The sequence below is a fragment of the Gouania willdenowi genome, chromosome 16, assembly GCF_900634775.1.
Source record: "Gouania willdenowi chromosome 16, fGouWil2.1, whole genome shotgun sequence".
NCBI lineage: Eukaryota > Metazoa > Chordata > Actinopteri > Blenniiformes > Gobiesocidae > Gouania > Gouania willdenowi.
Window position 1 is genome coordinate 21,033,572 of NC_041059.1, and position 19,660 is coordinate 21,053,231.

Here is a 19,660-nt window from a genome sequence, read left to right on the forward strand (position 1 = left end):
TAATCAAGCTACATCAACAGCAAATCATGTTGAGTTCACTGTAATCTAAAAATATAGGACCTGTGAGAGGAGCTTGATAACAAAGATTTGTGCGTTTATTCTTCATATTAGGCAGGCTTGGTTTAGAAAGACTGAACAACTAATTACTGCCAAGGTTTAGTCTCAGAGGGAATGACAGCCCTGGAAAAAACAACACAACCCATTACGTAGAGCTGGAACTAGAATATTTATTGTCTCTTCTCTCAATATTGCACAGCTAATATTGTATTAAAATGTGACCTTTTTACAAGCAAGAAAACACATTTTAATCAGTTTGCCTAAGAATTCATCATCGAACCATTTTGCAAACATACTACATAATGCACTAAATGTTTTGACATTTAGCGCATTATGGTATATGTGTGTATACTGTATAAGCTCTGCATACTTTTTATTTATTTATTTGGTGGCAAAACATCATTTACTCAGTCTCGCAGTGGTTGGATTTGTGGGGATCAAACTGACTCCAGATTTTAAATGATTTTACTGATGATTTTTTATTTATTTATTTTTATTATGTTCTTATAGATTTTAAGCTGTTGAATGTTTTCTGCTGCACTTTTTGATCATGTAAAGCACATTAAGTTGCCTTGTGTATGAAATATGCTATTTAAATACATTTGCCTTCCCTTTATTATTAAATGAAACTGTTTGAAAAATGTTTCTGGATAGAGAAGAACAGTATGATTACATTTAAAAAAAAATTCTGATATCGTTGTATTCCAACATAGCAGTAACTTTTTGATGTGGCAAAATGGAGGTGGCATTAAGAATTAGATAAACAGAAGGTCGACATCTGCTGTAACCAAATTAGCATCAAGGTCACTTCATATTTCTGTTTGCATATATCTCTCTTGAACAAAATGTGGTTTGCATTCTGTAATGTACTGTAAAGTGCACTGGATTTTGTGTGCCCATGTGGAAAGTGCATTTTACTGGCTCTCTTTTCTACCTTCTATTTTTTTTTTTTGCACTTTATCTCCTAATATCTGTGCGTTTTCCATCCCTGTCCTTGTTCCTGACCTCGGTTATTTCTTAGTCCAACTCTCTTCTTAAGTGCAAGGCCTTTTTTTCTATGAACTTTATTAAAGTAAAAATAATAAACTCCAGCTTTCTCTGTCTGTTTGTCTGCCTGTCTGTCTGTCTGTCCACCCCTCTCTGTTTTACCTCTAGGTTTCGAACCTCTTTGCCAGAGATGAGATGGATGAGATTCTCAGCGATCTCATCCCTGTGATGAAGCGGGAGTTTCCCAGACGTCCACCGACCAATGAAAACCTTTATGACTATTTCATGTCAAGAGTACGACAAAATCTCCACGTTGTTCTCTGCTTTTCACCCGTCGGGGAAAAGTTTCGCAATCGTGCGTTAAAGTTTCCAGCGTTGATATCAGGTTGCACCATGGACTGGTTTAGCCGCTGGCCAAAGGATGCACTTGTTGCAGGTAACAAATGACAATTTTCAAAATTCATCACTTAGAAAATGACAATTTGAGGTAGCAGAATGACAGCCATTGGTCATCCAATAAAAACTGTTTAGTTAAAAAGCTTTTTTCCTAGAGATCTGTAAATCTTAGATTTTCTATTATTTCAATGCCTGGACGCATGAATTATTCATATTTCAGTTTGACTTTTTGATGTTTAAGTTAAATGATTATATCTAATCAATTAGTAAATTCTCTACCCAAGTTGAGAAAGTAAAAAAATATAATGACATTAATTGACGTCTAAGTTTCCCCAATTCGTGGACCCTTCGTTCTTTGGTTATTCTGTATTAAAACCAAATCAAAATAACAAATGAACAGTCTGGTTATTTTGTTTTTCTGATTTAAAACCAAAACATAAATACAGAAAAACCAAAAACCAGATAAGCAGCGTGTTTCTGTTGACATTTACGGGGACATTAGTGAGAAGTGAAGTCCGCTACACCTCGTTTCCCAGGTCCTGGACCAGGTCTCCTCACGCAATAGGACTGTGTAGGACACGGAAATTGATCATAAAAAACGAGGAGCACCAGGAGATTCATTACACCACCTCTGGTTCCACATATTTGCATGTTTTATGTAACATCCATTTTTTGGTTTTGATTTAATTATGTATTAATAACGCGTCAATTCACCAGTAATGTGACTTATGCGTTGCTCCTTTTTATGTCCGGACCTGGAGCAAAAGTCTGCCCAGTCACCAGTTTATCTGGAAACTATTTGAATCGTGACACTGTTCAGGGATGTTGGCAGATATTCACGGTTCGGACTTCCAGCATCAATAACTCTTTAATGAAACATCGACACACAAATGACACCTCTGCCATCGGTGTGAGGTGGACAACGTGATACAAGATCATTTTTATCAAACACAACAGAGTAAAAGTCCATCTGTGTGTCCCCTCTGTGTGGTGAGATTAACACATGAAGCTCTCGTCCTAGTTTCCCCGTAAATATCCAAATATCACACACACAGAGCAAGATTTAACTTAAAAACAGAAAAACGCTGCTTGTTTGGTTTTTGTTTTTTCTGTTTCCTGTTTTAAATTTATAAAACCAAAAAAAAAAAAACATTATTTCAATTTTTCTATTTAGTTTTGAAACTAAATCACAAAAGAACGAAAGGTACACGGATTGTTTTTCAATGCCTAATTTTTGTTTTCCCAATTTTCCTTTAAAATGAACGATACCTTTCCTGTAAAATCAAAAATTCATAACTGCCCTTGGCACTTTTTCCTTGAAAAAGCAAAAACCCTTTCATATTTGGGTTATGATGCAGTTAGTCAATTGGTTTGGGTTACATATATAGCATTTATAAATGTTAGCAAGCATATTACATTTGCTTATTAGCTGTTAATTTCAGCTTATTATGCATTACAGTACTTTAATATAAAGTGTTACCAAAACCTCTTGTACATCTTACAAGTGCTTATAATTGTTAATTTGCCACGTTATAAATGCTTAATAACTGTTAATATCTGCTTATTAAGCATTAATTAACTGTTATTACAGGACCTTTATAAACACCCATATAGTCTGTATTATTTTTAACAAGCATCTTATAAGTTCTTATTAACTGTTAATATACCATCATATCAGTGCTTATTAACAGTTAATTTGTGCTTCTAATGCATTATTTAACAGTTATGACAGTACCTAAATAAATGCTCATATAGTCTTTATTATTTTTTTAACAAGCATTTTATAATGTGCTTACTATGCATTATCCATTACTACAGTATATACAGAAATCTTAAGTGTTAACAAGCATATTATAAGTGGTTATTAGCTCTTAATTTGTGCTTATTATGCTGTGAATAACCATTATTACAGCACCTTAATATAAAATTAAGAAAAAATAAATTCCGCTCTTTCACCACTATGTTTTTCTCCATTTGATTTTGTGATTTTCCTTTGTCGTCTGCATCAGTTTCAGAGCATTTTCTGTCTGCCTATGACATCGAGTGTTCACCTCAAGTCAAAGCTGAAGTCGTCCAGTGCATGGGATCGTTTCAGGATGGAGTGGCAGAGAAGTGTGTGGACTATTTTCAGAGGTACAGTAAACAGACTCAGAGATTATTCAAACTATCTTTTGTTTAATAAGGGAACCTAATACCATTTCCTTTCAAAACTAGATATCGACGCTCCACCCACGTGACACCCAAATCCTACCTGTCCTTCATTCAGGGCTATAAGACCATTTACAAGGAGAAGGTATTAGAAGTTCAAACCATGGCTCACAGGTAAGCAAGTTGAAAAGTTTAGATCAGGAAAATCAAAGATGATTAAAAAAGAGCGCAATTTGGATTTAGTGACTCTTTGTTGACTTTTCCATTTTTACTACAAGCATCAGAAATGTCCCACTAATCAGCCAGAAAGTCAGCGACAATAAAAATAGAAATATTTCACCAACAAACGTGATTGTTTTTTTTTTTGTGTGCTGTTTTTAGGATGAACACAGGTTTAGAAAAGTTGAGGGAAGCTTCGGAGTCTGTTGCAGCTCTCAGCAAAGAGCTGGAGGTGAAAGAAAAAGACCTACAGGTGGCGAACGACAAGGCTGATATGGTAAGCTGTGCTAAAGTGTGTGTGTGTGTGTCTGTGTGTGTGTGTGTGTGCACAAGTGGGTTAAAGGTGCAGTCTGCAACTCTCAGATCCCTCTCTCTACCTCCCTCCCCGCTGCTCTCTTGCCCTGCCTCCAAACTTTAAAAAATTCCCTCCCTCAGAGGAGCTAACAAGCTAACGTTAGCCAGACAGCAACATCACAGTAATATAACATGCTCTGTAAAAAGCATATTACTGAAGCGCTTCTCTCTTTCTATGTGCACACACCTCAGCAGCAGCAACAAACCAGTGTCACTTACAGCAGCCCACACGGAGGCTGATGTGCACACATGAACAACACATGCACCACAGAGTTCTAGTGTAACAATTATAAATCAAACAAAATGTAAATCCAGCAGCAGTAATTACCTTTCAAGCAGAAAAGTCACCAATTCCATCTTCTACTCCTCCATACCATACACTGTAAAAAAGAAGGCGCTCTAAAAGGGCGGAGCCTTAGAGCAACAGCTGTCAGACAGTCCATCAAACACAATCCTGGCTCTGATTGGTTCTTTTTGCTCGGTCGAGGTGCATTCTAGGAATCTGCCAAAGGCTGCAGGAGCAGCAGGGGGGACTCAATGAGTCTATTTTTTTTTCCACACAAACTATTAGTTTGATGTAAAACTGTCTTTACATAGTGACAGCTTTAGCAAATATGACAAAAAGTTACTTTTATAAGAGTTGCAGACTGCACCTTTAAAGTACATGCATGTGTGGCACTAGTGTGGCTCAGTTCATACCTAATGCATGATGGAAAATATATCTTCTGACATTTTCTGTATATTTTTTACATTTAATGAGATTCTTTTTCTTTATTCAGTTTATTCATTGAAATGTATGGAGGAGTAAACAAAGTTTACATGGCCTATATCGGAATGAGGGACCAAAATGTCAGATTATGAATTAAAATTATGAATATCCTAATAGGATTTATTTATAATAAAACCATTTTTGGATGTTTTTTTGGGGTTTTTTTTTTTTTTTTTTTGCACACTTACAGGTATTAAAAGAGGTGACAGTTAAAGCCCAAGCTGCAGAGCGAGTTAAGGTAGAGGTGCAGAAAGTGAAGGATAAGGCACAAGCCATTGTGGACAGTATTTCAGCTGACAAAGCCATCGCTGAGGAGAAACTTGAAGCTGCTCGTCCAGCTTTAGAAGAAGCAGAAGCTGCCTTGCAGGTATGGATCTTAAACGTAGTAGCACATACACTATGGAAAAAATACAAAGCAAATATATGTGTAGTTCATTCATAATAAAATATAAGACCCTTTAATTACCGTAACTGTTTTAGCTTTCTTTTGATGAGTAAACATGATTTCTTTTTAAAATTATTTTGAACAAACTTTTAGAAATAAGTATTTTATCATGTTTGTTAGATTCTTTCATTATGCCTCCTTGTATTACTAAAGATGATGAACTTGTTCATATCTTGGTCTGTATTTTATACATTGGCAGAGGAGGAATAGGTTGTGAGTGGGGGTGTAATAAACCAAGGAAAGTTGGTATATATTCCCTATATTTATTTACCCATGTTGTACACATTTTTACCTATATATATATATATATATATATATATATATATATATTAGGGAACTAATAATGTTTTAAGAGGACTTGAACTCATGACTCTACTGGGTATTCCAAGTTAAAATAAAACCTGTATGCCAAAAGATGACTGTATCAGCTGCTTTTTATATAATAACGTTCCTACAAATTAAAAAATATAATCAAATTGTTGATTAGTTTACATAGTTGGGTGAGCATTTTTAATGATTTTAGGATCACATTCATTATTTCATTATGACACATAGAATAAATATACATGTATATTCATCCATCCATTTTCCAACCCACTTGCTACTTCTTTCAGGCTCGCATGGGGAGGAAAAGGCCATTATAAAAAGAGAAAAGATAAGACAAGCAGGCAGGGGGTCTAATTGAAAAATGTGATTAGGACAGCTCTTCCTGTCAGCTGTCTCTCACACAAATGCACACACGCACACACAGGGGTTTAGGGTTCAAATCCCAGATTGGGGAGGGTCCAACTCTCTATTGTGCACTATTAGGTGAGACCTGCAACACATATCTTTATAGGTAAAAAATGCAGTCATGCTCACAATCCTAATAATGTTTATATTTACAGACAATCAAGCCATCTGACATTGCTACAGTACGAACACTGGGACGGCCCCCACACCTCATCATGAGGATCATGGACTGTGTGCTGCTGCTGTTCCAGAGGCGACTCAACACTGTGAAAATGGACCCAGAGAAGAACTGCCACACTCCCTCGTGGCAGGAGTCCCTAAAACTCATGACTGCAGGAAACTTCCTCGGCAGCCTTCAGGTACATTTACGCACATCTTTAGAGCAAATAATGGTTTAGAAACTGAAAAAATCCTTTACCCATATCATAAAACAGAAATAAATTATAAATAAATGTAAGAATGAATGTAAATGTGTTTATGAAGGACTTCACTTTGCACAATGTTTCCTATGCAAATATATTTCTATTATATATGCTACCTGTGAGTTTAAGTATGTGGATTAGAGCAGATGCATACCTATCAAAGATTCTTCAATTACCACCTCCTGAAATTCTTCCCATTTTTTTCCTTCATCTTCCAATCTGAAGCAATTCCCCAAAGACTCCATTAATAAGGAAATGGTGGAGCTGCTGCAGCCTTACTTTGACATGCCTGACTATAACATTGAAACTGCTAAACGTGTGTGTGGAAATGTAGCCGGCCTTGCCTCCTGGACCAAAGCCATGGCCTCGTTCTTCTCCATAAACAAAGAGGTCCTGCCACTGAAGGTATACACAATACGTCATTACAGCAGATTAAGCTACGCATCAATTGTTGAGTAACAGAATCACTGTGATATATTATGACTAAAGCAATCTAGCCCAGCAGGACATGCATGCACACTCGCACTTACTCACACTTCCTCTGCTTCCTGAAAACCAGTCACAGGCTACAAGAACCAGTTCTGATGAACCCGCAGAATGTCTCCGCACCGAATAGCACGTACCACGTTCCCGATAATTCAGTCAATAGACTCGGTTCCACCGAGTGAAACAAATGAAATGGTGCAATGTAAAATTGTAATCTACGTTGAATTGCCGTTGGAACAATATATCACACGACTATATTCTGATAAATTTAGAAAATACCGGAAAAGGGGGCCCCCGTCCTGCCCCCCTTTCAAAGAGGTTTCCGACAGCCTCTTGACATGTGCTCATAGATTATCCATGTCAAATTACAGCCCGATTCAACGAGCATTAACGGAGGAGCAGTCATTTTAAAAATGGGGCCCCTGGAGGCCATTCATATATTGGTATGTGTCAATAATTTGGTACCACCAACTGTTGCAACATTTGACTCACAAATAAATTACAAAACAACTTTAATGGAAATTGTCTACGTTGAATTACCTTTGAAACGATATATTACACGACTATGTTCCCATAAATGTGGAAATTACCGGAAATGGGGTGGTGAGCCCCTGTGTTCCATTTTTAAAAAAGCGTCACCAAGCGTATTGATACCAAACTGCATTCCGATCTAACAAGAACTAATGGAGAAGTAGTTATTTGAAAAAAAATGGAGCCCTTTGGTTTTTTTTCTTTTAGGGCCCTAAATCAATAGATTATACCTAGCAATAGCGATTTTAATTAGTGTACATAACAAGAAGAAGAAGATATTGCGCTTTCTTCGAGGAGACTCAAAGCGCGTTACAGAAACCATTATTCATTCACACCATTCACTCACACAGTCATACCAGTGGTGGTAAGCTACAACCCAACCCACTCTACCACTGAGCCATGGTCGCCCCAGATTAAGCCTTAGGTAACCAATGTTGTGAACCAATGAGACATAGTTAGGGGTTTAGGAGAACCCGCTGTTCCACAAATGAAAAAGCATGTTAATTTATGGATAGGGTACTAATGATATGAAGAGGGGGTACACATGATTTGACAAAAAATGCCAAGGGGGTACATGGGACAAAAAAAGTTTGGGAAACACTGCTTTAATGCATTAAATTTTCTTTTTCTTTTTTTTTTTTAAATGGTGTAACATGATTTGAAATTATCAACAGCTGTTCTGAAAATCATAGGCACTTAAAGGTCATGGCTTTTATGAAGAATAAAGGGAATCAAGCTCCTCAACATTAAAGTTATTAAATGTCTTCTACAAAAGATACTTGGTCTTTTGTCAAAGTGATAATGAACTGTAATCACACATCTGTTTTTGGTCTTTTTTCGCTCCCCTTTAGCGACTTGGTGTTTACTCACTTCCCAGTCCTCTTTCTTTCCCCTCCATATTTGACCTTTTTTGGGCTTGTTGTACTTTTCTCTTTTGCACATCCATACACTCATTCCTCCAATATTCTCTATAGCCTTTATGAGGTCTCTTTGAAGCTAACCTTTTTCCTAAGTGTGCAACACAACACAGAAAATCAATTTTTCTGGTTTCCAGCTCAGTGGTTGTTTCCTCTTAATCAGCCTAGCACACGAACAGACCGAGCACACGAATAGAAAAGACATGCCAGTTTTTTTTATTTGTAGTTTTTTCTTTACTTTCTGTTGTTTTGATGCTCCATCCAACGAGAATCCTTCCCTGCATAATATGAATTCCCGATGCCCACCCATATATTTCTGACCCTTATTTACTTTGTTTTGTAGGCTAATTTGGCAGTGCAGCAGAATCGTCTGGCCATAGCTAACGTAGACCTTCAAAAAGCTCAGGCGGAGCTGGATGCCAAACAAGCAGAGCTGGATGTGGTACAGGCGGAGTACGAGAAGGCAATGATGGAGAAGCAGGTCTACAGCTTCACTGAAATCTTTAAATATTACAACTGAAATGGAACATATACAGTACATACTCTACTGTAAACCAATGGCCAAAAATGCAGTGTCATGATTCGGGATCTTCATGATGTGGCACCCAAAGGGTTTTTTTTTTTCCTGAAATGGTGTCATATCATGTCGCAATTCCATTCCACTTGAGATGTTCTTTGAAACTGTGACTATACTTTTACAGTTTGATTCTGGGTCAAGGGCAAAGAAAACATTCACCCAATAGGTAAAAAATAAGGTATTACTAATATAAATAAGATATTTCCAGTTTAGTGTGGAACAAGCTCACTATTTTGGTTATTTATTTTAGGGGTTAACCACAGATTTACTGTGTTTTGCTCTAACTTTGACAGATGAAGTAAATAACATTTGTGCAATTACTATAAAAATATACCATTTTCCTGCTACTGGATGATGGGTGGAATATAAAAGTTAGGTAATTGTTTTTATTATTAATTTATTTATTCTACCAGGCAGTATCATTGAGATCAAAATCTGTTTTACAAGAGAGACGAGGGACCAACAAACATTTACAAATAGCAGACACGGAACACTGAACACAGTAGATAAGAACCAGAATAAACAGAGAAAGTTACAACAATCAGAATAATAGATTGAAATTCTCCACGGTGAATGAGGGACTCAGTTTCAAGGGCAGATTGTAGTTCATTTCATTTGAATAGAGGATTATAGCTGAAGCCGATTCTAGCAATATTTATATGAGTAAATAGAATGTTTGTTAGATATTGACCGGATCCTGTTTTCAAGTGTTAAGATTTTACAGAGAAAGAAGTATTTTGTAGATGAATAGCATAATCCAGTGGTTATTAAATTATTCCTCATATATACTTTTTGTTTCATAGTTGTCCTCTTGGTTGCACTGCTTCCAGCCTCAGGTTGAGATTTGGGGGTCTGGCCTTTATGTTAGAGTTTTTATCCAATCATATTCAGCCATCATGTGTTGCCAGGGTCTAAAATCTGCCCTCAGGCTTTCAGAATCACCTGTAGCTTAAAGTAAATGAAAATAAAACTCTGGCCTTAACCAATCAGCTTTCAAGTTGGCTATTGCATGCCTGACCTGCTGTAGCGCCGGTGTGACATGACGAACACAATCGATCGATCACACTTATTTCCGTGCAATGAAGTAGTGTCAGGGTAGGTGCGGGTCGGATCTTGCCCGGGGGCCCCTAATTGGTGTGATGGACTGGTGTAGAACTTCTCTGAAGGCCCAGGTGTGAAATCCACTGGCATAAGGTGAGGATTTCTTCTGAACTGTGGGGAGGACTCACCAACTTTTTGATACAGCAAGCAGCGATGTGTTCAAAAATGGTCATCCTTGATAAAACGTAATGCACCATGACAGACAGCGTTTAACTGTTGCAGAGTTGATGGAGCAGCATGACAGTACAAGATGTCATTAAAATCAAGGGCAGACATGAAAGATGATGGATTGCATGATGATTCTACTGTATGATATCCAATATTTTAGTTTCTAAGTTAAGTGTTGAATACAAGTTTTAAATGTTAAAGTGTCATCAAGCCAGAAGCCAATGTATTTGTATCAATCAGTGAGAGTAATGTGGGTGCCGTTTAAGGTCTTGATAGTAGGGTAGTCAGAGTCAATGTTGGTGAGAAAGGACATATATTCTTTTCCCCTGCATTTAAGATTAATTTATGATGAAAGCAGTCTGTAGAGGAGTCAGGGCTTGGTGTGGGGTACAACCAGGGGCATATACAGTAAAATGCAATAAACCCCATAAATAGTGGGCATTAAGGTATTGGTTGTGAAGAAGGATATTCTTGATGTATAGTTTAAATAGCAATGGTCCAAGGATAGACCCCTGCGGTACCCCGTTTCTCATCGTAAGTGGACTTGATTGTGTCCCAATGGCACCAACAGTGTTAGATCTGTTAGTGGGGTATGAATGAAACCAGTTCAGTGAAACAGCGTCAAATTCTAATAACTAGAAGATTATTATCAGTATTATGGTATTGAATGGTTTTGAGAGGTCAGTGAAGAGAGCAGCCCAGAACTGTTTTTTGTCTAAGGAGACAATGGTGTTCATGACAAAAACTCCAGCTGTAATTGTACTTGGACATGGACAATGTTTTAGAAATTGTATGTCAGTGACAGTGTGATAAAGGTAATTTATTGATGACTTCATCAGAGCATCTATACAGGTATTTTTATAATAAGTCTTTCAAGATAGGGAAAGCCAAGGGGTGGCCGGCAGCTAAGAAAACACAATTTGCTTGTTTGTCAGAATACATCCATCAATCCATTTTGAAACCCACTTGATAGAGGCATCGGGGGTCTGCTGGTGGTGCTGGCAGGGGTACACCCTGGACAGGGTGCCAGGCCATCACAGGGCAACACACAGACACAGACAGTTAACCACTCACACTCACTCCTACTATGGTCAATTTAGAGACTCAGATGAACCTAACAGTCAAGTTTTTGGATTGTGGGAGGAAGAGAAAACCTATGCAAGCATGGGGAGAGCATGCAAACTCCACAAAGAAAGGACAAGTGTCCACCCCAGGGCTTGAACCCAGGACCTTGTCACTTCCTGGTGCATTATGAACTCAAAATGTGCAAGAAGTTGGTCAATAGCCCAACAACTATTTATCACTTGCAAACCTGACGTTTGTTTCGCTTTCTTGACCACAAGACGCTCCTGGAAGATGCTGAGCGGTGCCGACGCAAAATGCAGACAGCGTCTAGTCTTATCAGTGGTCTCGCCGGTGAAAAGGAGAGATGGACAGAGCAGAGCAAAGAGTTTGCAGCACAAACCCAACGTCTTGTCGGTGGGTTTAACATCCTATTTTTACTGTATAAAATACCAAGTACCGGTAAATGAAGCAAATACAGGAAATAAAAAAGATACTTCTGTATTAGCTTTTGTTCTAATCATCACCGTTGATTTGCTTACTAATTTCCTGTGCCATATTAATGTTAATGTGTTTTGCTTAAGGTGATGCTCTGCTGGCCACAGCATTCCTGTCCTACTCTGGGCCTTTTAATCAGGAGTTTCGCCATTTCCTGTTCAGTGACTGGCAGCGAGAGTTAAAGCAGCGCGGCATCCCATTTGGCAACAATCTAAACCTCACCGAGCTGCTTATTGATGCACCTACTGTTAGTGAATGGAACCTACAGGTCAGTTTTATTCATTATACATAATTTAATCAAGAAATAACTCATGGACATTCAAATTCATTTTTTAAATTAGTTTTTGACAGCAGCTGAAGAGCTATTTCAGTTTTAGATTAATAGATTATATCACCAGTGCAGCAGAAAAAAAATTATGGGGCATTTAAATTAACATAAAATATCCCTTGCAACATTAGTCACAGCAAAAATAATTTTCAAGATGAAGATACAATTATTTTTAAAATGATTTTCATGTAGCATCTTTATTTACTAAGACTAGTTTGTTGGAACTAATATCACCACAGTTCAACACAGGAGGGGAACAGGCCATCTGGCATACCAGACATGGTCTCCGTGGGTCGTCGACCCGAAGTGGGCCCTTTCCTGTCCGCTATGTTTTTTTTTTACGAACGAGACAGACATGGTAACAGGTGGCCAAAAAAGTGGCAAGAAAAGATAGAAAAGTGACTAAAATGGGACAAAAGCAGTCAAGATTGCAAAAAAAAATGGGCAAATAAAGAAGAACAAGGTGGTATGTAATGGTAGCTTAATGCAAAATGTGGGCTGAAAGGAAACAAGTAACATTTATTGGGAAAAAGTTATTGGATGAAAAGTGGCCCCAAAAAATTAAAGAAAGGAGAACATTTAGATTGAAGAGTCAAAAATAACTTGCAAAAATTGACAAAAAAATAAGGAAAAAGGGGATATTTATTGGCAAAAAGGTAGTTAAAGTTTTTTCAAAAGGGGCAAAAATGGGACAAACAAAGTTGCCTCAAAAAAAAGGTAAAAAGGGGTTCAAAGTTTCCCAATTTTAAGGTTTTCTGGGGGAATACTAACTAAAATTAAGACATAAAAAGCCACATGTTGAGTATCACTGTCTTAATAACGGCTTCTAAGTGGTCTCCACCCCTGGTTCAACATGTCTTCACAATAGGCAAAGTTTATTTGAAAAAAATAAGAAATAAAAAAAGATTTCCAGTTAATCTTTTTTTTTTTTTAATTATAAACAGAGAAATGCATTCTTTTCGATTTACATTCTCAGATATTTGTTGTGTGCACAAACTCCAATAGAACGCGTTTAGAGGCGTCTGGACGACCAGTACATATTATTGCTCAGCATGTGTAACTGATTTATATAAGCTGTTAATGAAATTGATTTCCCTGGTAGTGTGGTGCATTCATATATGTGCCTGTAGTCCCATTACAGAGGAGACCATTCATCCAGTAGTCCACTCTTATAATTAGATGGAAATGAAAAATGAAAGGATGAATGGTCAATCGATTAAAATTGCTCATCTTAAATTAAGTGGTTTCTTTACATGCTTTTATTCAGCTTTCAAGCTTCTTTGAATAATTGTATGGATGCCATAAATTGAATGTTTTTTCTTTTTTTTTTTTGCGATTACATCAAACAGTTGAGAAATGTATGTGCATGTTAAATATCTGGCTTTTGATTAAAAATGCATGAAGTTTGAACAGCGGCATTCGATCCCTTTGCTGTTTTTTTTTTCTACAGGGGCTCCCTAATGATGACCTGTCTATTCACAACGGCATCATCGTGGCCAAAGCTGCACGTTTCCCTCTGCTCATTGATCCACAGACACAGGGCAAAAGTTGGATTAAAAACAAAGAAGCCAAAAACGAGCTGCAGGTTTGCTTCTTTTTTTTTTTTTTTTAAACAATTTATTTTAGATTTTAAAAAATTGTGATCAGTGTAATTTTAAATGATGAATTTTAAATCTCTGCTTTGTGCTTTATGCTAAATTTCCTAAAACCTCAGATTTATTAGCATTCAGGTTTCTTTTATTTACCCATCATGCACAGCTCTGTCTATATAATGAGGTCACTGGCCTTGTTTGGGACAATTTCTCAGCCGAGTGAGTGCATTCTGCAGTCCCATTAGTCGAGCCCTAAAGATACATCCCCCCAATGGAGGTTTTGAAATGCACCCACATGTGACAATCAGACACACTGTATTTGTTTTGGCAGGGTTTTCTAAAAATGGCTGTCTTAAATATTTTCTTTGCATCAGCAGTCACAATCCTCATACAACAAACTGGCCTTTCTTCCACTCAGGATTAAGAGAGAAATGGTAGACTTGGTCTAAATCAAATCAGATGCTTGTGTTATTGCAGTGCAGATGTTCAGAAATAAAAACAGGCAACTGGGGAAATAATACTTCAGGTTTAGATGAGGATTTTTGCGTTTTTATTTGTTTTTTTTTAAATTTAGAACACAAATCTTTTTCTAATGTTGATGAAAAACTTTTCTTTACTTCAAATCAAAATTTCACTATTGACCATTTTGGCAATTGCATGGCTTATAATATAAATATTAAACTATTATATATTTATCTATCTATCTATTTAATAACAAATATATCTAACCTGGGTTCAATATCTGTTGCTTTGAGTGTGAAAATACATTTCGGTGTACTCTGTGACCGTAACCCTTTGTATAATGAATTTGTTGTATGTAAACAGGATAATCTTGTAAAATGATTAACATTAGCATGGGGGAGTTTAAAAAAAATTCAAACTACATCACATATAGATGTTTTTTTGTATTGGCATGTCTTTTCTAAACAAGTCAACATTTGTGTTTTCAGATCACGTCACTGAATCACCGGTACTTTAAGAACCACCTGGAGGACAGTTTATCTCTCGGTCGCCCTCTGTTGATCGAGGATGTTGGGGAAGAATTGGACCCTGCTATTGACAACATTCTTGAAAAAAACTTCATTAAAACTGGCTCTACTTACAAGGTAAAACCTCAGCAAAAAAAATCATATGCAAAAGAAGTGTACTAAAGAATCCAACACAAATGTTTCTGTTCCGTTTGGCTATTGCTAATATCACTATTGCTGTTCTTATTGTTGTGTCAATAAACCAAAAAATAAGTGAATAATTGAAATAAGTCAAGTACTTTACATTAAAAGTTATGATACATGCATCAGAAAAACTGGGCCCCTGATATACAGATGAGGTTCTGTAATTCTGTAATTTGGGGCGACCATGGCTCAGGTGGTAGTGGGTCGTCTTCTGATCGAGAGGTTGGGGGTTCAATCCCAGTATCTGACAATGTGTCGAAGTGTCCTTGGGCAAGACACTGAACCCTAAGTTGCTCCCAGTGGTCAACTAGCGCCTTGCATGGCAGTCCTGTCCCACTGGTGTGTGAATGTGAGAGTGATTGGGTGAATGAGCTGATATGTAAAGCGCTTTGAGACTGCTTCAGTGTGGTGATAAAGCGCTATATAAAATCAAGTCCAGTCCATTTAATTACAATTTCATATTTCAGTAGCCAGGTTTGCATTTACAAATTTGAGTTTTCAAAGGGATTCTGCTTGGCTGATAGAACTTTTACATAATTACTAACTTCTTACAGCTCTAAATATAATAATGGACGACAAAGAGCTAAAGAGAGATTAAAGTACTTTTTTTTATGCTTCCTGGCCTGTGATGGATATCAGAATTGTGTAATACTGTGAGTGTATTACAGCTCCCTCAAGGATGTACGTCAAGGGCTTGATAGGACGCAACATATAAATGATGACAAACTGCCAAAAAAAACCCCCCACATTTGTTAGTGTTCATGTTAATTAAAGGATTGAAAAGCAGCAGAAACATACGTAAGCACATGATTACCAGTAATCTCTTGCCCAAACTAAAATAATATGTTTACAAAATGTCAAGTCAGGAAAGGAAAACCCTCACGTCTGCTTGTGCTTGGTTGATGTTGTGCCTCCGCTCAGCCTTTTTATACACGTCCTCCTCCCTCGCCACCTGATTGTTGATTTGAATCAGGTGTTTTAGATGAGAGAGGAAAGAGGCGGAGCAGGCTGAGAGGCACCAGCTGTAACTGAGGGTTAATGACATATTACTGGAAATGTGTTCTCTAGCTCACAATCATAACTAATGGTAATATTATCTTTATTCCTTATTGTGCAGTTTGTAACTTTCATATTGAACATATAAGGAATAAATAAATGATTGGAGATTATACGTCTACGATTACTTTTGTCTGTGGCTGTGTTCGAAATGGCACACTCCATACTATACACTATTAAAGTCAATGGAGTATATACTGTCTACTTAGTTTAGAAAAATGTGATTGTATCTGATCCGAGGGCCACATGATCATAACTGATGTCAGCATTTAGTTTAATGACCCATCAGAGCATTAACACAGGGGGAAAAGGGTTTTGTCTTTTTTTTTGTGTGTTCTTGTTTTGTGTATTGTTCCATCTTTTTCTACATTTTTTATGTTGATTTATGCAGTTTTTGGGTCACTTTCTGTATTTTTCTTGTTGTTTTCCTTATTTTCCTGTCAATTGGGTAATTTTAGAGTAAGATTTTCTTTACTGTCATTCAAACTTGAACTTTACAGTACAGATAGAAACTAAATTTCGTTGCATTGGCTCGTGTTCCAGGATGAAAAACAGCAGCAAGTATTTACATAATGTAAGTAGAATAAAAAAAATATATAAGGTGCAGATATAAATAGATATCAAGAGGAAAAGCAATCTGAAAGATTCCTATATAGATAAGTATATTGCAGGTTTTTTTAATTTTTTTTGTGTTTTGATGTATGTTATATTGTCTATTTTGTTAACAGTTCTATTTTTGTTGTCGATTTATGGGTTTTTTGGGGTTACTTTCCGTATTTTTGTTCTTGTTTTCTTTATGGTGCGTTCACACCAAATGCGTCAAAAGCATCAGGTCCCGCTGCGTGTCTCGTGCCTCCTGTGCGGCGCGTTTTGAAGCTTTTCGCGCAGCGGGAGCTTTGAGATTTGAGTTTTCATGCTTTTGACGTGCGTCCGCCGCCTCCAACACTGCCGATTCTAGAGTTGGGATTGTTGAACTTTTGGGGCATATCGCAGCTCGTCGACCAATCAGGAGTTTTCCCCAACCGTGAAGTATTCAGAATAATGAAAAAAAGAAACACTAACCAGAGACAAACTGACAGGCACTTCTGCTGGAATAGAGCGCCTGTAGTTGGTGTCCTGGTAGAAGATGCGAGCGCCGATGTGGGTCAACAGGTCTTCAAACTGGGCACAGAAGTAGCGCTGAAAGCGACTCTCGTCCGAGTGCAGCTCTGGTGAATGCAGAAACGACCCCGAGGCGCAAATAAGGCCAAGCCGACCCACACTTCTCTATAGCCCTGTAACATCACAGTGCACACACTGAGTCACACCAAAATACATCCGACGGAAAACACCGCCTTCTCATCACAATGTTCCCCACCACTTCACAGTCACTGGGTGAATTATAAATTATGATCGCCACAATATCATCCATTGTATAGACACCACTGGCAACAGGGAAGCCCCTCCCCAACTTCTTTGGACGCGCGTCCAAAGAAGGAGTTTTTTGTGTACTTTGTGCATATTGGGAGTTTTTTTTGTGTATCATGTTGGGCTTTATATTCCTTCCAACTTTTTGAATTACAATTTTTGGGGATTTGCTTTGGGGCCGCAAAAAATTGACTGAGGGCCACCAGTTGCCTATGTTTGGTCTACTAAGTATGATTAGGATGATGATGATGATGAGTTTGCCAAGATGCATTTTGATCCTACAACAAAACCCTGAAGCACACTGGGGCTAAATATCTCCGTTGATTCTCTACCTTCGAAAGTTCTGGAGCATTTTAAGTGAGAAAGTAGATGCGTAGATGTCATTTGATCCTTAAAACTCACAAAAACACATTTCATTCCAACATTTCTCACCCTGTACCGTTGAAGCAGGCAGTGAAGACAAGACACAGATTAGAAACTTCAATTATCAGCTCAGCTGCTTCCTCTGCAACATCTTCTCACCTCCTCTCACACAAAATTTAAAAAACCATATGCTTCAAGCATGTTTAACAGGCACCACACTGACCACCTAATGAGAGCGATCCAGTTTGGTCCAGTTCCATGGAGTTTGAGGTGTTGGCAGGCACATCTGTGTTTCCTTGTCCTATCCTGTAAAGTTTTAATTCCTATCCTGGAGTGAGGGTAAAGTAAGGATTTGGTCGAGCCCTCCAGAGGCAAACCAACAGATGGATAATTACAGTAGAAGCAGTGCTGTACCACATTTACACATTAGAAATGTTTCACAGCGCTCTGTGTGCCAAGCTGTGTATATCTGTTAACAGGGGTGCAGCAGCAATTTTAAAAGTGAGGGTGTTCTATGGGTAGGGCAACCGTCGACTCCCAATTTAATTTATTAAATTAATATGCTGAAAACATGATAAAGCTGTTATTAGGTCAGTGATACTCAACATGTGGCTGTTTATGTTTTAATTTTGATTATTATTACCCCATATAACCTTAAAAGGGGGAAACTTTTTAACCCATTTTTACCTATTTCCTGTGGGCACTTTGTAACTTCCCTTGTCCCATTTTTGCCCCTTTTCCAAAAAAATTTGACATTTTTTTGATTTTTCAGATTTTAGCTTCCTTTTGCCAATAAATATCCCCTTCTCCTATAATTGTTTGTTAATTTTTGTAAGTTCTTTTTGACACTTTTATCCAATATTTGTCCTTTCTTTAACCATTTAAGCTACCTTTTGCCCAATAAATAACACTTGTTTCCTTTTCCCTTACATTTAGCCTCTTTTTGTTCCACATTTTAGCCCTTTTTCACTAATGTTGGCCACATTTTGCTCAATAAAGCTACTGTACCTTTTGCTAATACATACTACCTCTATCCTCTTTTTTTGTCAATTTTTTTTTTTGCCACTCTTGACTGCTTTTGGTCCATTTTAGTCACTTTTCACTCTTTTCTTGCCACGTTTTTGCAACTTTTGGAGTATTTTTTGCCGCCTGTTACTCATTTCTTTGTCATTTTACTCATCGATGTTAACTCTTTGTTTACCTTCTCGGAACGACGGCTTCGTCAAATAGCTGGCTGTGATTGGCTTGATCAGCATTCAGTCAATCTAACTGGACCAGTACGCTTTCAACAATGAATCCTTCTGTAAAAAGTGAGGGGGATAAATTTTTGTTTTTATGAAAGTGCGGGTGTCGCATCCCGCGGGGTTGAGACGCGTCTGTCTGTTGGCATCAGTTTGAATTAATAAGTTGAAAGATAATTCAATCATTATACAGGTGTCATTTAAAAAAAAAAAAAAATAGCGTTGAGGGTGGAGCAGTTGTAGTTGAATATATTTCTTTGAAATATAAGCTTTTTTGTATAATTTCTGTTGAATATTACCACTGTCGCTTTTTTGCAGGTAAAAGTTGGTGACAAAGAAGTTGATGTGATGAAGGGCTTCAGGCTGTATATGACCACCAAGCTGCAGAACCCAGCGTACACTCCTGAAATCAGTGCACGGACTTCCATCATTGACTTCACCGTGACAATGAGAGGACTGGAGGAGCAGCTGTTGGGTAGAGTTATACTCACTGAAAAACAGGTAAAGAAATAAAGTAATATGCAGAAACTATGCACTTCTCAGTGCATGCAATGCAAATGTTTTTAGTTCCTCAAATGGTCCCTTGGACACCATTTAAATGCCAGAGTCTAACCCGTTTTGTTTCTGTGCAC

General features: G+C 37.6%; 1 protein-coding gene across 1 annotated transcript in view; it reads left to right on the forward strand.

The window, feature by feature from the left end:
• The window catches only part of dnah5 (dynein, axonemal, heavy chain 5), a 79,510-nt gene that overhangs the window by 41,763 nt on the left and 18,087 nt on the right, over window positions 1-19,660 (forward strand). Inside the window, exons 60-72 of the mRNA XM_028470222.1 lie at window positions 1,213-1,480; window positions 3,450-3,573; window positions 3,655-3,762; window positions 3,970-4,084; window positions 5,121-5,297; window positions 6,263-6,466; window positions 6,755-6,934; window positions 8,807-8,944; window positions 11,653-11,788; window positions 11,956-12,137; window positions 13,648-13,782; window positions 14,740-14,895; window positions 19,347-19,529. Coding sequence (XP_028326023.1) covers window positions 1,213-1,480; window positions 3,450-3,573; window positions 3,655-3,762; window positions 3,970-4,084; window positions 5,121-5,297; window positions 6,263-6,466; window positions 6,755-6,934; window positions 8,807-8,944; window positions 11,653-11,788; window positions 11,956-12,137; window positions 13,648-13,782; window positions 14,740-14,895; window positions 19,347-19,529 — 2,106 coding nt within the window. The remainder of the gene's footprint in view (window positions 1-1,212; window positions 1,481-3,449; window positions 3,574-3,654; window positions 3,763-3,969; window positions 4,085-5,120; window positions 5,298-6,262; window positions 6,467-6,754; window positions 6,935-8,806; window positions 8,945-11,652; window positions 11,789-11,955; window positions 12,138-13,647; window positions 13,783-14,739; window positions 14,896-19,346; window positions 19,530-19,660) is intronic.